The sequence below is a fragment of the Abramis brama genome (assembly GCF_963993115.1).
Source record: "Abramis brama genome assembly, chromosome: 21".
NCBI lineage: Eukaryota > Metazoa > Chordata > Actinopteri > Cypriniformes > Leuciscidae > Abramis > Abramis brama.
The window spans coordinates 5,269,219-5,291,992 of NC_139983.1; the positions used below are offsets into that span (position 1 = coordinate 5,269,219).

Below are 22,774 nucleotides of genomic sequence, written 5' to 3' on the forward strand. Positions count from 1 at the left end.
CTTTCTATTCTTTGGAGAATCTTGAGAAAAATATATCATGGTTTCTGCAAAAAACTGTTCTACATTGATAATAATCAGAAATGTTTCTTGAGCATCAAATCATCGTATTAGACTGATTTCTGAAGGATCATGTGACACTGAAGACTGGAGTAATGATGCTGGAAATTCAGCTTTGATCGCAGGAATAAAATAAATGTTTCTAAAAGTTATAAATTACTAAAATATATTTTAAAATGTATTTTAGAAAATGGTTCTTTTAAAAATGTAATAATACTCCACAATACCTGTTTTTCTGTGTTTTTGATCAAATAAATACAGCCTTGGTGAGCTGAAGAGACTTCTCAGAAACTTTAAAAATCTTACAAACTTTTGCATGATAGTCTATAAAACATCATTTGTTCTTGACCGTCTCAACCAAACGACAGTAAGGGAGAGTTAAAACACTAGACTGTGATGATAGATTTGTTTGGACCTCTCTGACAAGTGTAAGCAGTAGTTGTTTTCCAGTCCATTTAAGGTTTACCACTTTAAACTTGAACAGATAACTGAATACTAAACACTAAATACAACTTTACAAAACTAGAAAAGACTTTGAATATACTGATGGACCATAGCACTTATTTAAAGACTGTATTTTACTATAAATGCCATGCTGGGGCATTTCTTTGAACTGTTTCTTTCCATGAACTGTCTGAACAAACCAATGAATGACTAAAGAAAGCTGATGAATCACTAAAATGAATCAAGCTTCCCAGTGCCTCTTAGGAGAGAAAGCACAAAAAAAAAATGCATCTGATTACAGGCGGGGTGAGTTGTCACGCTAGTCTGATCTTTTTTGGAAAAGGTCGCCAGTTAGTGGAAAAGAGACCTATTTTTAAAATAGCGGAGGTATTGTGCTACTGAACAGACAGTGGAGAAACGTCTATTGTGTCGCTGCTTTTAGTTCATCACAACCCAATACTGCTAAGATTCATCAGAGTAGTAACCTTTTGGAACCAATTATTAAAAATCCCTTTGAGTTGTGGACCATTTTGGCTTCGCCACTAACTCCATCTTATACTTGCACAGACGGAGAAGCAGCGATTTCAACAGCAGGCTGAACGTGACCATCATGAGGAGAGGAGGAAGATCAGACGGGCGGCTGGACACTTACATTCTCACAGGGGAGGAAGAGGAAGAGGCGGTGGGAGAGGAAGAGGCGGTGGGAGAGGAAGAGGCGGCGGGAGAGGAAGAGGAAGGAGACCCTTTTAAACTCAGGACTCAGGACACTAGACGTTGACACAGGACTTTTAATACTGCCTTAAAATGTGTCTGATCAGACATCTGCAGGAATCACTTTTGTGTTCAAGACACCGTTCCATTACAGATGCCGTCACTGATTCACATTAAGAGACTGTATATCCGTGTGTGTGTGTTTGTCAGACCTCTCTTTTTCCACAGTGTCTCTCAGTACAGTAAACAGAACCTTGTGTTTTGTGAAGAACCATAAAACATTTTTATCAACATCTGCTCTGTCCTGTTCTGTTCTCTTACATTTACACACACAAATGAATTCCCATTCAGCATCAATTCACCAATTCAAAGATTTTGCATCTTTATACTAGTTTACAACTAAGTCATGGTTTTACTCTACAAAACTAGTCAATTTGCATCAATTTGTCCTCCTATAACTTCACTTGTGAATTCATCGGGTTCTGGATCTGTTCCTACAGAATTAAAAATAATTGTCATTACACCAGTCCTTAAGAAGCCTGTTTGTGGTGTTTCTGACTTGTCTAACTATAGGCCTATCTCAAACCTCCCATTTCTGACTAAGGTCCTGGAGTGTGATGTGGTTACTCAGTTAAATAATCACTTAGCACTAAACAGTCTGAACCTTTTCAATCTGGTTTCAGAAAAAGGGCATAGTATTGAGACCGCTTTAGTGAGGGTCATAAATGATCTCCTTATTGCAGCTGACTCTGGTGTATGCGGTATCTTGGTTTTGCTAGACCTCAGTGCTGCTTTTGACACCTTATGCCATTCTGTTTTGTTGGATAGGCTGCATAGTTGGCTGGGACTCTCTGGCACAGTTTTAAATCTTATTTTATCTTATCTTGTTGTGCCAAGTTTGTTAGCCTGGGAAATCACAAATCTGACACCGTACCTGTTCGACAGGGAGTTCCTCAGGGTTCAGTGTTGGGCCCAACTTTATTAAGTACATGCTTCCACTTGGGTAGATTATCAGGAAACATGGCCTTGGGTATCACTGCTGAGGATGATACTCAAATCTACATCACTACTAGCCCTAATGTCCACCGTACGTTAACTATTTTAAGTGTCTAGAAGAGATCAGAACCTGAATGCAGAATAACTTGAACCTGAAATTGAACGACTCAAGCTAAGCTGATGCTTATTGGTACGAAGGCGGCTACTCGTAAGGCTAATCATATTAACTTGGTTGTTGACTCTTATATGGTACTTCCCACTTCACAGGTGTGCAATCTTGGTGTTCTTTTTTTATCCTCAACAAACATTTGATGCACATATAAAACACATCTCAGAAATCGCCTTCTGTCATCTTAGGAACATTGCACGACTTTGACCTTTTCTCTCTTTTGCCGATGCAAAAAGGCTCATACATGCCTTCATTACGTCCAGGTTAGATTACTGTAATGCCTTGATCTCTGGCCTTCCAGCTAAATCTTTAAGCAGGCTACAGTATATTTAAAATTCTTTTGCTCGTGTGCTGACTCTCATGTAGCTCTCCTCGGGAACACAATTACACTGGTGCTTTCACAGTTGCACTGGCTTCCCATTAATGCTAGAATTGATTTCAAAAGTCTAATTTTAACGGATAAAGCATTACATGGAACAGCACCAGTGTATCATTGTGATCTTATTAGTCCATACACTCCTTCACGTTCTCTCTGTTCTGCCAACACTCTTACTTCATCAGCCTTCATGTGAACTTAAGACCATGGGGGAAAGAGCTTTTTCATTTACAGCCCCCAAGTTATGGAACACGCTTCCCTTCAATATCAGAAATGCTTCAACTTTGCAACATTTTAAAAAGTTGACTAAGACGCATTTATTTAAGGTTTTGTTCTTTACTTGTTGAACAGTTTGCTCAAAGTTAAATGAACATTAAACATTAACAAGTCTTTGTCTTTACAGAATAAAACTATAAAATAACAACCTAATGCAAAGCATTCTGGGAACCAGAAATCTTCATCAACCTTTTTCTGTTTTTTTCCTTCAGATTTTGGTTCCCACAATGCTTTGCATGAGGCTGTTATTTTAGTTTTATTCTGTAAAGATAAAGACTTGTTAATGTTTAATGTTCATTCAAACTGTTGCCAGTAAATAACATCAATTTAAATCTACAGTAAGTTACTGGCAAGTAGCTGCCAATAATACTGTAATTTCTACAGATTTTTTTAACAGTGTAGGTTACTTGCGTAACCCCGGTTCTCTGATAGCATACGTTTCGGTGTCTCACTATGGGAAATGCCCCTTCCACGAATTCCTCAGAAGCCCTATTACATTACACCAGCCCAATTGGTTGCAGACGTGACGTAGTGTCTGGGAGTGGCTACCCCACCCCTCAGTATAAGAGGAGCAACACAACGTCATTACGATATTTAAAACAACCACACCTTTTCCTTGCTTCACGCAGCAAGGAGGGTGATCTGGTGAGACACCTCACTTAATGCTATAAGAGAGCCGATGTTACACAAGTAACCTATTGTTCTATTTCAAGCATACGTTTCGGTGTCTCACTATGGGAAATCCTAACTCCCATATTGCCAGATAGCCGGCCTTGAAGTCTCCTGCCAACCACAAGCACCGGCTCCAGGGCTGGACGAGTCATGAGTCATGACTCAAACTCCTACGCTCAATACTGCATGTGCTAAAGTTTGAGCTGTAACATCCAATTTATAAAATCTTGCAAATGTATGCGGTGAGGACCAACTCACCACTTTACAAATATCATGTATCTTGACTCCTTTAAAAAGAGCCCACAGAGTAGACATTTCCCTTGTTGAGTGTGCACGTAAACCAGATGGGGACACATGACCCTTACTGGAATATGCCAACGAAATCGCCTCCACTATCCAGTGCAACAAACGCTGCTTAGTAATCGGCTTCCCTGTACGTGGTTTCGCCCAAGATACAAACAGCTGATCACTCTCCTTGAACCCTCTGGTTCTTTCTGTGTAAATGTGTAAAGCACGCACTGGGCACAACACATTTAACTTTTGCTGTTCTGATGGACCAAAAGGTGGTGGATAGAAAGATCTTCGCTCAATAGGAATGATAGAATTAACTATTTTGATCATAAATGCAGGATTAGGTTTCAGAACTACCCCTGCATCCCCGGGCATGAACTGCATACATCTCACTTTTGCGCTTTGCCAAAGCTTACAGCAGTGCTGTCTTTAAACAACAATATTTTGAAATCATTCTTGTCCAGTGGCTTAAATGGGGACATTGAGAGAGCATCAAGTACCAGTGATAAATCCCATGAAGGAGAAAGCGGTTTTGATACTGGCAAAGCGCGCCGCGCACCCTTCATGAACCTGCATATTAAATGTGACAAGCAGATATAGCGGCCAAATACACTTTTATGGTAGAAAACGCTTTCCCTTGGTCTATCAAATCCTGCAGAAATGATAAAACGACTGCCACTGAACACCGAAAGGGAATCATATGTATGATCTCCGCCAACCAGTATCTCCCTGGCCATCTCGGAGCTATTAATACCAACTTTATTCCTTTCTCCCTCACTCTGTAGATTGTTGGGGATATTAACGCTATCAGTGGGAACACGTAAAGGAGAGTGCGGGGCCATTCGTGCGCCAGCGCATCTATCCGTAGAGGCGCACTCTGATCTTTCAGGGAGAAAAACCGAGGACACTGAGCATTGTCGTGGGACACGAATAGATCCACTGTTGCTCTGCCATATATGTCCCAAATCTGTTCGATCACTTCCCTGTTCAATTTCCACTCCCCGTAAAGGGATTGCCCCTGGGCAGCAGATCCGCACCCTGGTTCATGACACCCTGTACGTGCGTCGCTCTCGGGGATGAAAGATTGCCATTGCTCCACAAAGTCAGTTTGCTTGCCAGCTTGGCAAGGGAAGTGATCTGAGGCCTCCCTGTCGATTTATATAAGCCACAACTGTAGTGTTGTCCGTTCTCATGAGAACATGATGCCCTTTCAGAAAAGGGAGAAAATGCTTCAACGTCAGAAACACGGCCAGCATTTCCAGTTTATGTGAAGATTGGTCAGATGATGATACCGTCTTCCATTCCCTATCCTGCCCTTGTGAATGCCCCCCCAACCTGACAATGACGCGTCCGTCGTTATGACTTTTCTGGCTTGAACCACGTCCATGGGTACCCCTTGAACCAGAAAGGTTGGGTGACTCCACTGGCGCAGTGCCAAGACTGCCGCTGACATCACTCTCACATCTCCTCCGGAAGTGCCGTAATGGCTTCAGGCTCAGAGAAGCAACCCAGCTCTGAAAATCTCTCATGAACAGTCTGTCTAAGGGAATAACTATCAGGGCTGAGGCCATCAGTCCCAATAGCCTGAGGCATGTGCGGAAAGAGACACTTTTCCCCCTTTAAAATTCGGTCAGGCATTGGGTGAATTTTCCCACTTTCTCCTCTGACAGTTGCGCTCTGAAGGTCACAGAGTCCAGTGACAACCCCAGATATGTTATAGACTGTGCGGGAATTAAAACACTCTTTTCTGTGTTTGATTTTAAGCCCAGTTTCTGTATATGTTCCAGAAGCATAACTGTGTGATCTCTCGCTTCTCACTCTGACTGAGCTGTCACCAACCAGTCGTCTATGTAAGTAGCGAGATGAATGCCTTTTTCCCTGAGCGGAGTCAGTTCTGTACATTTTATAAACACTCTCGGGCTGACGGACATGCCAAAAGGTAGAACCAGATATTCGTATGCCACTCCGAGGAAAGCAAACCTCAGGAATTTTCTGTGGGGTGGATATATCTTTATGTGAAAAAAATATGTGTCTTTCAGGTCGATCGATGTAAACCAAACGCCCGGGCGCACCAGTTTTAGGAGTGTAGAATGAGTGAGCACTCGGAACTTTTATTTCCTTAGGTATTTGTTCAGTGCACGCAGATCTAATATGGGAAGAAGGGCACGAGTCCCTTTCTTTGGGATGAGAAAGTATCTCGAGTAAAACCCACTGTGGGTTTGCTCGGGTGGGACCACTCTTATCGCTCTTTTGTTCAACAGAGAGTAAATTTCTTCATGAAGAACATGCTTTAACTCTCCCCGCACCTGAGAATGAATTATCCCTCTGAAATGCAGGGGAGAAGTGGCAATCTGCAGTCTGTAACCGAATTGTGTTGTTTTAAATACTATAATAATAATATTGTGTTGTCTTAAAATATTATTAAATGTCTTAATAGTAGTCACGTGCTTGTGACTAGTGGGTGGGTGTGTACCACTGCACCGTCTCTTTTCTTTTTCACCGCTCTGCTTCCCCTGGGCCAACCAGGCTCTCTTTTCCCCACGGAACATCTGAGAACTTTGAAACTTGTGTCTTGTCGAACGCTAAAAGACTGAGGGTCGGGAGCTAGCAAACTAGGGGGTTGTTGACTGCTGCCTTCTTCCTTCTCGCTCCCTGAGGATGAGGTTGAGCTGGCTGGACCATCTGAGCTGCTGCAGGTGGATAGTTATTCCTATGCCAGGCTCTGTTCCGGTACTCCGCTCTGACCCGCTGCATTCACGTTCGGTCTCTGCCGTCTCCACCGTAGCTTGTACGAATGTCTGTTGGGGTGGCGGAGGGGGTGCAGTCTGTGTCTTTCTCGACATACAGAGTTGCAAGGCCTCATCATTCCTCTTTTTTTCTTCACATCTCTTTTGCATCAGTGTCAGAGCTGAGCCAAAAATGCCCTCTGCAATGACCGGTGCGTCCAGGATGGCTTATTTTTCCCTGTCAGTGAGATTAGCCAGATTAAGCCATCGTCCTCTCTCTTGGATAACCATTGTGGCTATAAATTTCCCCCTGGCTTGATCCGCGCATCTCTGAAGATGCAGAGAGAGATCCGTAACACAGATCTCTTCCCAATGTGTCTGACCTGGCGTGGTAAAATTTTTGTGGAGTTGTGCCAGGTGCGCAGGGGGGAGGAATGGGGAGTCCTCGAAGTCTTTCTCTTCTTCATCAAGAAGAAAGTCCGATTGCCCCTCTTCCCTCTTCCGAAATCAAGCACGTTCTCTTCCTTGTCCATGCTGAGCAGACTGGGCAGAGGTACGCACACATCGAGCTACTCACCCCAGGATAGAGCTGCCGTGGTGAGCAGCTCTACAGGAATGGATACCTGCGGAGTGGCAGCTGGTGCAGGGCTAGGTGTCATGAGAGAATCCTGGGCTGACAGGCTAGCTTGGCATGCTAGCCTACGACGAAGGCTCTTCATGGTGAATTGTGCGCAGTGTTCATATGAACCGGGATTCTCAATCGCCAATTGAGCATGTTTCAGCCCAAGACATGCAGAGCAGAAATTTTGTTCCCGCATTACCTAAGTCGCACAGAATCTCCCTCACTAGCCGGGATAGTCTGCATTGCTGCAGCCATCATTGTATCAAACAATCCTTGCTGTGCGAATCGAAGGAGCCAGGCGAAAAACGGCGTGGTGGCCACTGGCCAGTAGTTCGCTGAAAACTTTGTAGGCTTCTGGTGTGAAGTGAGAATAACTTTTTGAATGTTGTAAATTTTGTTGTGTTGCTCCTCTTATACTGTGGGGTGAGGTAGCCACTCCCAGTCACTACATCATATCTGCCAGCCAATTGGGGCTGGTGTAATGTAATTGGGCTTCTGAGGAATACGCTGAAGGGGCGTATAGTTTTCCCATAGTGAGACACTGAAACGAATGCTTGAAAGAGAATGCTTGAAAGTGCTGTTTCACGTGCTTTTACTGTGTAGTGTGTACTAAATATGTGCACTTTATCATGGGAATTGGTCTTTTATAGTTGTTGACTCGAGTCAGTTGTTTCTGACATTGTTATATTCGGGTTGCAACTAACGATTGTTTTGACATTAATCTGTTTATTATTTAGTCAATTAATCAGACATAAATACAATTTAGCAAAATGTATTTTTTTAGTCAATGATTGCAAATCGTTTATTTGATGCGCACGCTTGTTCAATGAAGTCTGTGAAGTTAAACTTTTGCTGTCAGGACGAACCTTTTTGCAAGGAAATACTCATTCAATACAGGAGAAAACAAATTAATCTCGTAGAGCGGCTGAAAAGGCAAGCCGCTTAAACAATGCTTACGAGTTTGTATAACACGCTTAAAGCTGCAATCCATAGTTTTTCCTCTTTGTCGCCATCTTTGTTCGAAATCTTTACCCACTTTACGTGGGTTGTGCCTCGGGCACGGCACAGCGCGGATGAATCCAATTTTTTTAGGAGAATGTGCGGCTGTCAGTCGGTGTGGATACTGGCATTCGGAATCACAGATTCTCCATTTTGGAAGTATGACAAACATAAGAATTTTCACCGGAAATGTCATCTGAACAAGTAACATCCACTTTTGTTCTGACCAACAAAGTGAAAAAAAGCATTGCAGTAAATCGCGCTGATTAAATCTAAGGATCGCTTATCATATCACGTCAAACCGTGCAAATTATACTTTGTTCTCAAATTGTTAATGTTAAAGGGGTGGTATAATGCCCTTTTCACAAGATGTAAAATAAGTCTCTGATGTCCCCCGAGTGTGTATGTGAAGTTTTAGCTCAGAATACCCCACAGATATTTTTATATAGCATGTTAAAATTTTCACTTTTTGAGGGTTAGCAAAAACGCACCTTCAACAGCTTGTGTCCTTTTACATCACACAGACACACACTGAAAATTTCAAAAACTTTTAGTCTTTTATGTTCAAACCGGAGTCAGACAAATATGGAGAGACTCAAGAAGAAGTGACATGTAGAATGCAACTGGACATTTCTGAATGGTTAGTTGAAGAATTTATGTAGCTGATGTGTAGTTATCTTCTAATCATTGATTAGCATATTCTGTCTTGATAATCTATAAATCGTGTTCCGGGGGCGGGGTTTATGTAAATTTTGGGGTTAGTGATGTCACTAACCCGGGAGGAATGTCATGTAGCCCCTACCAGCCGTTTGTTGTAGTCCTTAAAAAACGATTTCTTTCAAATCAAATATCTTCCTTTGCTTTGAACTTTGAGCATTGGAACTCTGCAGATGTTGTTTATGCTCAAACAGCAACCTTACACACTAACTAAAGTTAGAAAAGTGAAATCATAATCAACCACCCCTTTAACAACATCAGCATTGCGTGACTACATTTAATGCCTTTCCGATATTTATCCTTGTTTTCGCATGGGCCAGTTGCAGTCTCTTTTTTTCTGTAGCCACTCCGAAGTCTGAAGTCTTTCGCATTTTACAACGGGTGAATCTCCAGTTGTCACTTGTGATTGTCGTATGAACCTTTCTGGATCCGCCATCAAATTGATAAGTTTAATTATTTAAAGTGCTGTGAGAAAAGGCTATAAATCTCCACCTCCAACATCCTCACACGCAAGATAGCCTACTAGCCAAGACTCTTCTTTATGTGGACAGATGTGACGTAATGACGCAAAGACATGCTCGAATTTCCCGCGGAAATCCACCAGTACTACTGCAATTAAAAACATTATTACAAGCTTACTGTTTTGAATCGAGCTAAGGCAAGGAGATAGTTTTGAACACTGGCTGGCAAATGTACTTGCTCAAACATTTATTTTTGGATAATTTTAAGTTTAAGATAATTAAAAGTTACAGACTGCAGCTTTAATATCAAGTATTCTGTTTAGGTCCACTTGGTTTATGCACTTTTCCCGCAACAGCTCGCTCTGTGTCCTCTGATATTTTTCAGATGTGTTTTGTCACCAAAAATGCAGTAAAGGGATGTTCTTAATGCAATTGAAAAATGGTGACGCGTGGCCTCATATTCCTCCACTTTTCTTTAAAAAAAATAATTTTTAACAAAATTCTCTTGGGGGGCCCAATGGGTCATGCACAATATAAACCCCAAAAATATGCATACTTTGAAAATCCATCAGAAATGGTGTGTCTGTACAAATGTCATATTTTTGCAAACGTACTATGATTTTGAAGACCCCGTTCTAATATTTCTCACAATTTAAGAAGCAAATCGGGACACAGAAATTCATGACACAGAGCATCACAGACTTACAAACATGTAACTGTCCAAACGGATATACGCTCCATCCTCTTAACTAACCTTACTTTAAAAAAATTATCACTCTCAGTAAAAACTATATTTCTCCCTCGCTGTTTGATTGAAGAACATCAAAATAATCACAAATTCACAAGGTTTTCTAAACAAATGACATCTGCTTTAAGGGAATATGAAACTATCAGTTGCTAATATTTGAATATTAAGAGTAATATAGAGAAGTGAAAGTAGCAGATTGTCCATCTGATGTGTGAATTGCTGTTAGTCACTTCCTCCTGCCCTCAGTGTCAGATATCCTTTGACGACTTGCATTCAGACACAGAGTATTTAACACCAGATCACTTAAAGTTCATCTGTAGTCAATAATTTTATCCCTTAACATTCATCTTTGATCACCAAAATTATATAGGCCTATTTAAACTTGCCTTAAAATAGCTTGAATGTAACTCTATACCCTTTCCTCATTTAGTATACGCGGTTCTATGAATATACAAATTAGCCCCGCCTCCACTCACTCGCAGCAGCTCAGAGATCCACTCGCTGATGATCACACGTTGATCTGATTGGATAGTTTGTGACGTCAGAAACACCAGCGATTTCAGACCGTGTTTTTGAGACTCGCAGTTTTAGGGCAGATTTAATAAACTGCAAATTAGCGTGAGAGCACAATTCCAAAATAGCGCTGATGGGAGTGGAAAGTTCTGCATGTGATCTACTGACGACGCACAAATTAAAGAACATACGCACAGTCAGATCATTTCCATAATGACCAACACAATCTACCAGGTAGCATCTGGTTTAAGACATGCTTTTTTGGGGCTGTAAATAATGGCGCAAACACCCGTACATTGACGAGCACAAACCTTAGTAAATCACCTTGCGTGATTTGTTTAAATAATCTCCTCCCATAAATTTTGCGCCTGAAAGGGAAACTCCTACAAATGCATATGCAATAAGGTCAGCCGCGAAAATAACTGTTCACGCCTTTTCATCTCTAATTTTTCACTGCGTCTTTAGTAAATCCTGATAGTAGTTTTTTAATGCCTAAAGAGGGTTTTCGCTGGCGCAAGCTGTTAGTAAATCTGTCCCTTAAGGGAAAAATACTCACCAATGGAGTTGACTTATGAATTTGCACATGCATGGTTTGTCTTAAAACATATTAAAAGCTCCACATAGACATATAAACAACATTAAAAGCCTGATTTTCACCACAGGGAATTTTAAACATCTCACCGCTCTCGCAGTAATATTGCAATAATTACTTGAAATAAAAAAATTATTTTTTTTAAAAATTAACTTTTAAATGTAATTTTCATTCAGTTTATCTTGAATGAAACACAGATAATAACAGATAAAACACAGAATGAAACTCTAAAATAACACAGATTCAGCTCATTTTTCCTCATGAGGTCCTTAAAAAACTTTAATCCTGTAAAGCAATAAAAGAAGAACCATGCTCTGGTTCTACTCTCTCTTAGGAAAGTGCTTCTGCATGTCTGTTTTGGGAGCAGCGTGACATCATCACTGCACAGACCACATGATTACAGCAGCCGAAAAACTCTCGCCCAGCAAATGTGTTGAAATGTATGTGATGAGTGTGTTTTAATTTCATTATTTTAACATAAAATCACAGCTGGTCACAGCTAAAGCCATTGTTAAGCACTACATCCTTGAGATGTAGTGCATCTTGAGTGGAGATATTAAGGACACAAAGATTCTTTAAATCATTGTTTTATTGATCAAACTGCACAGTGCACAGAGTTTATAGTTTGCATTCAGAAATGACTTGTACATCTTGCAAATAATTGAAAAGAAATGGACAGTCACATTGAATCAAAAGTGATATTTTGAAGTTAAAAGACAAATAGTTTTTTGAGAAAAAAATAATTTGTTTTGTTTACAACTTATATATATATATTCTGATTATTCTTTTCACTCCTCTATCAGAAATCTTGCGAGGAGCACTGGTCGAGGCAAATTTATGGTGAAATGATTGTCTTTCCACTTCCGTATTATGGCCCCAAAAGTGCTCACTGGACCATTCAGAAGCTTAGAAATGCGCCTATAACCAATGCCATCATTATGTTTTGCAACAATTAGGTTGTGAAGGTCTTGAGACTTTTACCCATCATGAGATGTGTCTTGTGTGACACCTTGGCAATGAGACCTTTTTGTAGGCCATCATTTGGGACTGAACCAGCTGATATTAATTTGCACTAACAGGGGGCTGGATTGCTTTTTAATTACTGTAAGTTTTCAGCAGTTGTCTTGGCTTTCCATGCCTTTTTGCAACTCCCTTTCTTCATGTGTTCAATACTTTTTCCCTGTGTCATTTCACATTATTACACATAACTTAATTTCTGAACTTATTTGTTTTGGTTTCTTTGTATGCATGGCTTACTTGGGTTGTTACCAACATCTGGTGAAAATTTCATGTCAATAGCACCTTTGGAAATATATTTACTGAGAAAAATGATGACCTGTTCAATACTTATTTCCCCTGCTGTATATGTATATATATATATACAGTGTAGATTTAAGATCTAATTGTGAAATGCAAATTAATGTTAATATAGGTCTCTATATACACTTCCAAATTAATATGCAAGTGACATACCAGTAGGATTTTAAGTTTTTCAAAGAAAGTGTTTGTTTGTTTTATTTCTCCACATTTTTTTAGATAACTGGTGTCATTCTCAGAAAGGTTTATTGCGTAGTTTGCCAGGTCTACTTAGATAAATGGGAACCTCTTAGATAAAGAGGTTGTTCCGCATTATTAAGCAAGTCACAGTTCTCATGAAACATGGGGAGGAAGAAAGATCTTTCTGAAGATGAAAAGCATGAAATGGTGCAGTTATGCAAAAGGCATGAAAACAACTAATGTGTGAAAACTCAATAGAGATTATCAAACTATAAGATTTGGGAGTGATTTACAGCACAAGAGAACTCGGTCAGATAAAGGCTTATTAAGGAAAAGTTTCTGCCAAACAAATTAATTTGGTTAAAAGGGCTACTGTAAAAAAGCCACTGGTGAGCAGCAAATGGGTATTTGCAGTGAGAAAGATGCTTTTCATCTTCAGAAAGCTCTTTCTTCCTCCCCATGTTTCATGAGAACTGTGACTTGCGTAATAACGCGGAACAACCTCTTGAAGTAGATTTCTCAATTTAAGACCCGGCAAACTGCTTGAACCTGTCTGAGATTGTTATCTTAGAAGACATCAGAAATAAAACAAAAAAAAACTGGCATGTGCAGTTACATAGAAGTTGCTGAGTATTATATCGGCCTCACAGGAGATCGGGTTCAGGATAACAAGATGAGACGAGATGAGATGTTTGCACAATATTTTTTAGAAATCCTCAATGACAAAATTCATGACTGGAAAAATAGTCTGCAGGTGCATTTTGAAATGTAACTAATATTTTCGCAATGAATGTCATTTCAGTTCTACTTTATGAGTATGAATAATCAAATGCATTGAAAGACAACAATATACAAGCACTGTAAAAGGTTTTGCCACAAACTCAACTGACTGGCAAAATTTTCTCCTGTATGATTTCACACGATTCTCTTCAGATCTTACTCTACATGATTTATGAGCTTCCAGAACTTCTGATTGAGGCTGTGTGTGACCACCGAACTGAACTCTTCCACAAATTGAATATCAAAATAAATACAGTATAAGTAACAAAAAAATAAATAACACATTTTTTTTAGTCAAGTGCAAACAATAAGTGCAAGTGCAACCATAATCTAAGTACTCTCTCAATATTCAAAGTGCAAACAGAAACCAAAACAGAGACCAGAGCCACAACTACACAGTCCAGAGATGAGTCTGATACTGGGAGATAATCTATTGTATGCTACATAATTTGCGCGCATCATACCTGTCAACATTTGGGTACCAAAATACGGGAGACCTGGGGGGGTTTCAGTTCAACCACATGCGGTTTCATGTCATCTATACATTACACACCCCATCGCCAAATCATAGAAAAATTCAGTTAAGACAGTTGTATTCATCTTAACAATACACAACAAATCAATATACAGAAAAACAGATTTCTAAAATAAGGTATAGGCCACAAATCTGTGAGTAGGCTACAGTTTTCAAAACTGAACAGGTCGGAAGGTATTTCCACACTTCGATCGGAACTGTCGGCTCTCTCTATCAGTCTGAACGTACTGAAAGAACAGACCAAAGAAAATGATATAAAGCTTAAGCAGTGTATTTTAGCAACCGGTACACTTCAAAAAGAACAAAAAAGCCTCACCGGATCTATTGAAGAGTGCCACAGCCAAACTGAAAAACTCACACCGAGGCTGGTGGACCAGGAGGACCGGGCACGGCAAAAAAAACACATTTGAATCAGCGGATTGAAGGAACGAGCAGAAGGCAGTAATGTACTGCAGTTTCTTTCAGCTCATCTCCCGCTATGGATACCTGCTCTCAAGGATAGGCCACTTGATCTAGAATATGGACACAAAATATACAGTGGAAATCACACTGGCCATCCACGAACTATGATCTTCAAATGTCTGCGATACAGTACGAGTGTCAGGTTTGGCATAGACGAAGCAGACAGAATGGTAAGTTAAATGCTTTCATTTGCAGACTGGATCGGTACAGCGAAACAGGTGAGTAAACAGTAAGTTGAATTTCAGATGATAGCTTAACTGAAGTGTAACCAAGTCTCTCTTTCTCTTGCAGATGATGATGAAGGAGTTCCTTAGAAGACGGAATGGTGACTGGCTGAGAAGATCGGGATCGAAGGTAGGTATACAGGTAAGTATGGCAGAGAGTCTGTGTCATGTATAGACGAGATCAGACAATGACTGAATGTTTGTGGCAGGTATATATGGGTGAACTGATGATGAGGTCCAGTAATCAAGATTAGTAATCAGGTGACAATGAGCGTGTGAATGACTGAGTGGACGGAGTGAGGGAATGAGTGGAAGGAGATGGTGATGGAATCCTGACAGTACCCCCCCCCCCCCCGAGGCGGCTCTTGACGGCTGGGAAGAAGAGAGATGTTGCCGGCGGCGAGGTCGACCACGACCCCTGGGAGCTGGGCGGTCAGGATGGTCAGAATGGAACTGGGAGAGTAAGGCTGGATCTAGAATATCATCACGGAGCACCCAGGAACGCTCCTCTGGACCGTAGTCCTCCCAGTCCACCAGATACTCCAGACGGGGACCTCGCCGCCGGAGTCCATGATGGATCGAACTCTGTAGATGGCCTCTTCTTCCACAGGAACGGGAGGAGGAGGCACGTCATCCGAGGTGGAATCTGAGGGGACTGAAGAGACTGGGTCAGTGAAGGGTTTGAGGAGAGAGACATGGAAGGAAGGAGAGATCTTGTACTGAGGTGGAAGGTTGAGTCTGTAGGTTACTTCGTTCAACTGCCTCTGGATGGTGAAAGATCCAATGAATCGAGGACTCAGCTTACGGCAAGGCAGGCGGAGGCGAATGTCCCTCGTCGATAACCACACCTTCTGACCAGGTTGGTATTGGGGTGTATCGGCTCGTAGATGATCCGCTTGATCCTTGTGACTCCTCACTGCCTGTTGTAGATGCACATGAGCTGAGTCCCATACCCCCTCGCTCTGATGGAACCAAAAGTCGACAGCTGGAACCTCCGAGGGCTCACCCGACCAAGGGAAGAGAGGTGGCTGATATCCGAGGAAGCACTGAAAGGGGGTGAGCCCGGTGGTACGCTGAGTGAGGGAATTCTGAGCGTATTCCGCCCAGGGGAGGTGTTGGTTCCAGCTGTCTTGGTACTGGTGGCAATAAGTTCGCAGATAACGTCCTATCTCCTGAATCTTCCGCTCAGTCTGGCCGTTGGTCTGCAGATGATATCCTGAAGAGAGGCTGACAGTGACCCCGAGGAGCTTGAAGAAGGCGTGCCACACCCGGGAGATGAATTGGGGTCCCCTGTCCGAAACGATGTTTTCTGGAATGCCGAAGTTTCTGAATACATGATGAAACAATGCTTCAGCTGTTTCTAAAGCCGTGGGTAAACCAGGTAAAGGTATCAGCTTGCAGCCTTTGGAAAATCTATCCACAACGACGAGCACACAGGTAAATCCACCGGATCTAGGAAGGTCAGTCATGAAGTCCACTCCGATGTGTGACCAAGGGCGTCTGGGTATAGGTAGCGGCACAAGTTTACCCTCAGGTAGTTTCCTGGGAGTGTTGGTGATGGCGCAGACTGAGCAGCCACGGACGAACCTGGAGACATCTTCGGAGATGGACGGCCACCAGTACCGCTGACTGAGGAGCGAGAGGGTACGCTTGCTACCTGGATGTCCAGAGCCCGGAACTGTGTGAGCAGAGTCCAGAAGGGGAGTATGAAGATGTTGAGGTACGAAAGTACGCCCTTCTGGACCTCCCGGCGGAGCAGGATGGCGAGAATTTTCCTGAGAGATTTGCTGGTCGATGTCCCAGAGAATGGGACTGAGGATTAAGGCTGGAGGGAGGATGGTTTCAGTACTGAGGTCCTCTGAAGATGAATGATGGAGTCTGGAAAGAGCGTCTGCCTTGCAATTCTTACTTCCTGGACGGTAAGTAACAACGAAGTTGAATCGAGTGAAGAAGAGTGCCCAGCGGGCCTGGCGAGGATTCAATCTTCTTGCCTCACGAAGATATTCCAAGTTGCGATGATCTGTAATTACTTCGAACTGGTGATTTGCTCCCTCCAGCCAATGTCTCCATTCTTCTAAAGCCAGTTTTATGGCTAGCAGTTCCCGGTTGCCGATGTCGTAGTTTTGCTCCGCCGGGGACAGCTTTTTGGAAAAGAAGGCACATGGATGGAGTCTGGGAGGCTCACCCTGCCGCTGTGACAGCACCGCTCCAACCCCAGTGGAAGATGCATCGACCTCAACGATGAAAGGAAGTTCTGGATTGGGATGGATGAGGATTGGTGCTGTCGTGAAGACTTCTTTGAGGCGATGGAAGGCTTGGATAGCTGTGGGATTCAAGGACAGAGACTTGGGTCGATTCTTTAATGAAGATGTGAGAGGAGCACTGATGAGACTGTAGTTCTTGATGAATCTTCTGTAGAAGTTTGCAAAACTTAGGAATCTTTGAAGTTCTTTGACAGATGTGGGTAATGGCCAGTCTTGGATTGTTTCCACCTTCCTCTGGTCCATCTGGATACCATGCTGATCTATGATGTAACCCAGGAACTGAACAGAGGTGATATGGAACTCACACTTCTCCAATTTCAGGTAAAGCTTGTGTTCTCTCAGTTTCTCTAGTACTTGAATGACATGACGATGGTGTTCAGCAATTGAAGATGAATAGATGAGGATATTGTCAATGTAGACAATCACAAAGCGGTTGAGGTACTCACGGAACACTTCGACCATGTACCCTTGGAAGACCGCTGGAGCGTTGGACAGCCGGAAGGGCATAACCTGATATTCATAATGGCCAGATGGGGTGACGAACGCTGTCTTCCACTCATCCCCATGCCGTATACGGATCAAGTTGTATGCACTCCGAAGGTCTAGTTTCGAAAATATGCGAGCCCCACGCACCTGCTCCAAGGCAGCTGGGACCAGAGGAAGGGGATAACTGTATTTGACGGTTTGAGAGTTGAGATGACGATAATCGATGCAGGGCCTCAAGCCTCCGTCCTTCTTACCCACAAAGAAGAAACTTGAAGCGGCAGGGGAGGTCGATGTGCGGATGAACTGTTGTTGTAAAGCCTCCTCCACATACTCCTCAATGGCCTTCTGCTCTGGGATGGACAGTGGATAGATACAACCTTTAGGTAGAGTGGCTCCAGGTAGCAAGTCGATTGCGCAGTCCCATGGCCGATGAGGTGGTAGTTTAGTAGCCAGTTTCTTGCTGAACACATCCTGGTACGCCTGGTACTCCACTGGAATCTCTACTTGATGCTCTACTTCAGGGCTCTCAACCGAGGTGGAACAAACAGGAACTTTGGACCTCTTCTGAGGCGTCGGTGATGAAGAAGGGATTTTCTTGATGGATGATAGACAGGACAAATGGCAGGACTCACCCCAACGTAATACTTCACCAGATTTCCAGTGGAGCGTAGGCTGATGTTGAACTAACCAGGGGCGTCCCAGGATGAGCTCAGCGGTGGACTCCTCCAGCACCATAAAAGAAATCTCCTCTGAATGAAGACAACCAACACGCAGCGTCAGAGTAGGTGAACAGTGACGAATTCAACCTCGACCCAGCGGTTTTCCCTGGATGGTTTGTACATGGAGGTCTTGAGAATTGCGATGTTTGCGGATGTTCAATTTTTGGAGAAACTGTGTGGAGATGAAATTCCCCGCCGAACCAGAGTCAATAAGGGCTTGCGCTGAGACACAAATACGAGTTAATACATGCACAGTGGTGCGATTTAAAGCTTAAATTTTAGGTGAGACTTGAATTGTGCTTACCGCTGGGCATGGAGGTCGAACAGGGCAAGAGCTGAGAAGATAATTATCAGATGCACAATAGAGACAGAGTTTATGAAGAATTCGTCGTTGACGCTCTGAAGCTGGAAGATGGGCGGAGCCGAGATCCATAGGCTCTGGTGCTGGAGGAGTGACTGATGGAACCGTGGGCGGAGGACATACAGTGGGAGTTGGAGAGTCACAGGCTGATAGTATTTGCAAAACTCGAATGGATTTTTGAATTAATTTCTCAATTCCCAGACTGTCGTCGTAAACCACCATCAACTGACGAATGTTAGGGTTCAAACCATGACGAAAAGCTGTGATCAATGCTGCCTCATTCCAACCACTGGATGCCGCTAAAGTGCGGAATCGTAAAGAGAAAGTACTCACAGAAGATTGGCCTTGACGAAGATTGTAGAGTTGATCATGTACTGATAGATCGGCAGCTGTTTGACCGAAAACTTCTTTGAAGTGTTGTATGAAACCGGAGAGGGATTTGACGACTTCCGAATCCGAATTCCACAGAGACTGTGCCCACTGAAGTGCTTGCCCAGACAGAAGTGAAATGATGAAAGCAACACGAGCTGAATCGTTGATGAATTGATGTTCTTGCATGGAGAAATACAAAGATGCCTGAAGTAGAAACCCACTGCAGTCCTCCGCCTCACCGGAGAATGTCGCTGGTCGGGCCATGGGACACGCTGAGGCAGTGAACGAAGCAACGGGCGCTTGAGGAAGTGAAGCTGAAGAGGTGTGTTGATGAATGGCGATCGGATTGACAGGTGAATTCGCTGTGGATTCCGAAGGATTCTGCATGGTGGTCTGATCTTCTGTCAGGTTTGGCATGGACGAAGCAGACAGAATGGTAAGTTAAATGCTTTAATTTGCAGAATGGATCGGTACAGCGAAACAGGTGAGTAAACAGTAAGTTGAATTTCAGATGATAGCTTAACTGAAGTGTAACCAAGTCTCTCTCTCTCTCTTTCTCAGATGATGATGAAGGAGTTCCTTAGAAGACGGAATGGTGACTGGCTGAGAAGATCGGGATCGAAGGTAGGTATACAGGTAAGTATGGCAGAGAGTCTGTGTCATGTATAGACGAGATCAGACAATGACTGAATGTTTGTGGCAGGTATATATGGGTGAACTGATGATGAGGTCCAGTAATCAAGATTAGTAATCAGGTGACAATGAGCATGTGAATGACTGAGTGGGCGGAGTGAGGGAATGAGTGGAAGGAGATGGTGATGGAATCCTGACAACGAGAGTGGTGATACTAAAAGAAGCCCGACGGGGGAAACCAATCATGTATGCGGGAAAAGAGCTGCGTTTTTTTGTGGATTACAGCAAACACACGGCACATAGGAGGAAGGCCTTCGGCGACATACGCAACAGGTTGACAAAAGAGGGCATCGCTAACTTTCTACTTCATCCAGCAACTCTCAAGGTAACCATCGGACAAGAAGTCATGCTGTTCAAATGTGCAGAGGAGGCAGAATCATTTGCGAACAGCCTCAATCTGGACCGTTTATTGGGCTCGGATGATGGGGCAGTTGGGTCAGAGACGATCAGTTCCCTGCCTCAGGACAGCAGTGAATCTGCCAAGTAGGCTGATCCCTTTTCCTTTTTCTCCTTTATGTTTTATTAATATTATTTTGGATTATAAATGACGTTCCAAATGAATTAATCCGTAGGCTAGGCTACAAACAGAGATGGGAAATATAGGAACTATTGTTTTGAAAGCTAACAAAAATAAGTGGGTTTAATTACTATTTTTAGATTGATGTGGATATGTATGACCTAAATGTATGAACAGCCTACTTTCTTTCATTAATTTAACAAGCAAGCATAATTGTTTATGCTATTCTTTTAATTTTTTTTATTTAAAGGGGTCATATAATGCCATTTTTGTACAAGCTAATATGATTCTTTAGGGTCTAAATTAAAAGTTTGTAATATACTTTAATTAAAAATTCTCATTAGTATTGTAAGAAAACACTCATTTCACCTGGTCAAAAACAGCTCTGTTTTCAGCACGCCGTTTAAGTGCATATGTCTTTAAATGATAATGAGCTTTGCTCACCCCGCCCCTCTGTTCTGTGCGTACACCGTTTGTAACACAATAACACAATAACCATAATGCGTTGTTCATTATAAACGTGGGATTATGAATTATATTGAGAACGTCGTACATAGAAAACATGCCGTAATGTACCCTGAGTGTAAACAGCCGCATTCATCGTGAAGCGTGCTAGCGATTTGCAAAGATTAATATAAATATTAACATAAAGGTTAATAAAACGTTACACTCACTTCTTCTGGAGGTGCAGCAGGAACACGAATAGTTGGTACCGATTCTTTTTTCAGGAGCTGCTTTTACCTCGTTTGTAAAGCAGTCTGGTGTGTGAAATGATTCGCGCAAATATGAAAGCATTGGCGTTGATCGTGGGGAATATACTATTCCCTTCGAAAACAAACTCAGCCACTGCTGTCTTCAGCGGTTCGGATTTAGGAACATCAAAATGACTGCTGTGTTCCTTATTGCACCCAAGAACAGAACACCACAATCGCTTAGGCACCATTCTGCTCATAGACAGTGCTCCAGCGTATCAACAATGGCCGCGCCGGTCCGCGCGGACTATGATTGACAGCTCGCTCACTCACGAGTGAGGGCGGGTCTGTGTTGAAACGCTGCTGTCAATCAACAATCGTGGGAGGGGTGTCCGACCGTGTGACGTCACAAAATTGAACGGCTCAATTTGAGACAGGGGAAAACATAAGAAGATTAAAAAAAAAAAACACTGGATGGATTTTTATCATTTTATGATGGTTGTGTATAGGCACTGCCAACACACATTTCAGTACAATCAACTTGTAAAAGTGCATGTACCATTATATGACCCCTTTAAGTTTTGGTGGCTGCAAGAAGGGGAATCGGTGCTCACAGGAGCACAAATCTGCATCCACTAATCATGGACGATAATATAGATAAAGGGATTGGGAGGGGATTGAGTGATCTACCGTGAAGTTGGCCTGGCAAGTATATTGATATTTTACACAGAATTTACGCACAAATAAAGCGGTGGTCTTTGATTATAGTCAAATGTTTTACATTTCCTTTTGCCACTAATGACTAATCTTTCTGTAATATCATGGAATGTACAAGGTTTGAATAGGATGACTAAGAGAACTGCCTGTCTGGAGTATATAGATAGCAAACATATTGATATAGCACTGATTCAGGAATCACATCTTACAAAGGAGTCTGTGAACAGTTTTAGTAACGCCAAATATGAAGTTGTAGCTTCATCTTCAGCAGATGATAAAACAAAAGGTGTGCTAGTTGTAATCAGACGCTCATTAAATATAAACATTATTGATACGGGCAACGATGTGGAAGGTAGGATTGCTTATATTAAAGCAGATATATCTAATTGAGAGTTGTTTTTGTCAGTGCCTATGCTCCAGCTAATTATGATAAAACATTCTTTTCAATATTAACAAATATGCTGATGAATTTGTTCATTGAGTTGAGTATTATTTATTTATTGGAGCAGATATGAATGCTATAATAAATCTTATGTTGGATAAATCAAATCCTTCAGCAAGTAGTTCCCAGTTATCCTGTTCCAAGGCTTTGCAGCAGTGCATGTTGGATCTTAATTTGTCAGACTTATGGAGATTCCATAATCCAGTGGCCAAAGAGTATACTTTTTTTTCCAACGGACATAAATCATATTCAAGAATAGAGTATATTTTTGTTTCTAAGACACTTTGCCAAAAAGTAAAAAAAGTTGACATTATTGTAGCTTCACTGTCTGATCATCATGCAATTAAAGCAAATTTTCTACTACCATTTACTAAACAAAAAGCACCCCGTTGGAGGTTTAATACCACTTTAATATCAAATAACGAATATTGCTCTCAATTCAAATCTAAATTAAGTGAATTTCTTTCTTTCAATAAGGACTCAGTGGAAGATTTCAAGTTTATTTGGGAGGCGACTAAATGGTTTATAAAAGACAATGTTACATAATTTGCCTCCTTTCAAAATCGCTCTCGTCAGAATTGTTGAGTTGGAGAAACAGTTGGCATCCATGGAAAGAGCACAACAGAACTCTCCTTTGCTTCTT

The 22,774-nt window shown here is 42.1% G+C and overlaps 1 protein-coding gene and 1 long non-coding RNA gene across 2 annotated transcripts in view; one reads left to right on the forward strand and one right to left on the reverse strand.

Moving 5' to 3' along the window:
- Positions 1-1,505, forward strand: part of nol10 (nucleolar protein 10) — a 29,356-nt gene extending 27,851 nt beyond the window's left edge. Inside the window, exon 21 of the mRNA XM_084097585.1 lies at positions 1,069-1,505. Within this exon, the coding sequence (XP_083953711.1) occupies positions 1,069-1,251 (183 nt within the window). The 3' untranslated portion in view covers positions 1,252-1,505. The remainder of the gene's footprint in view (positions 1-1,068) is intronic.
- LOC311072530 overlaps positions 1-22,774 on the reverse strand; it is a 75,600-nt gene that overhangs the window by 7,200 nt on the left and 45,626 nt on the right. The window lies entirely within an intron of this gene.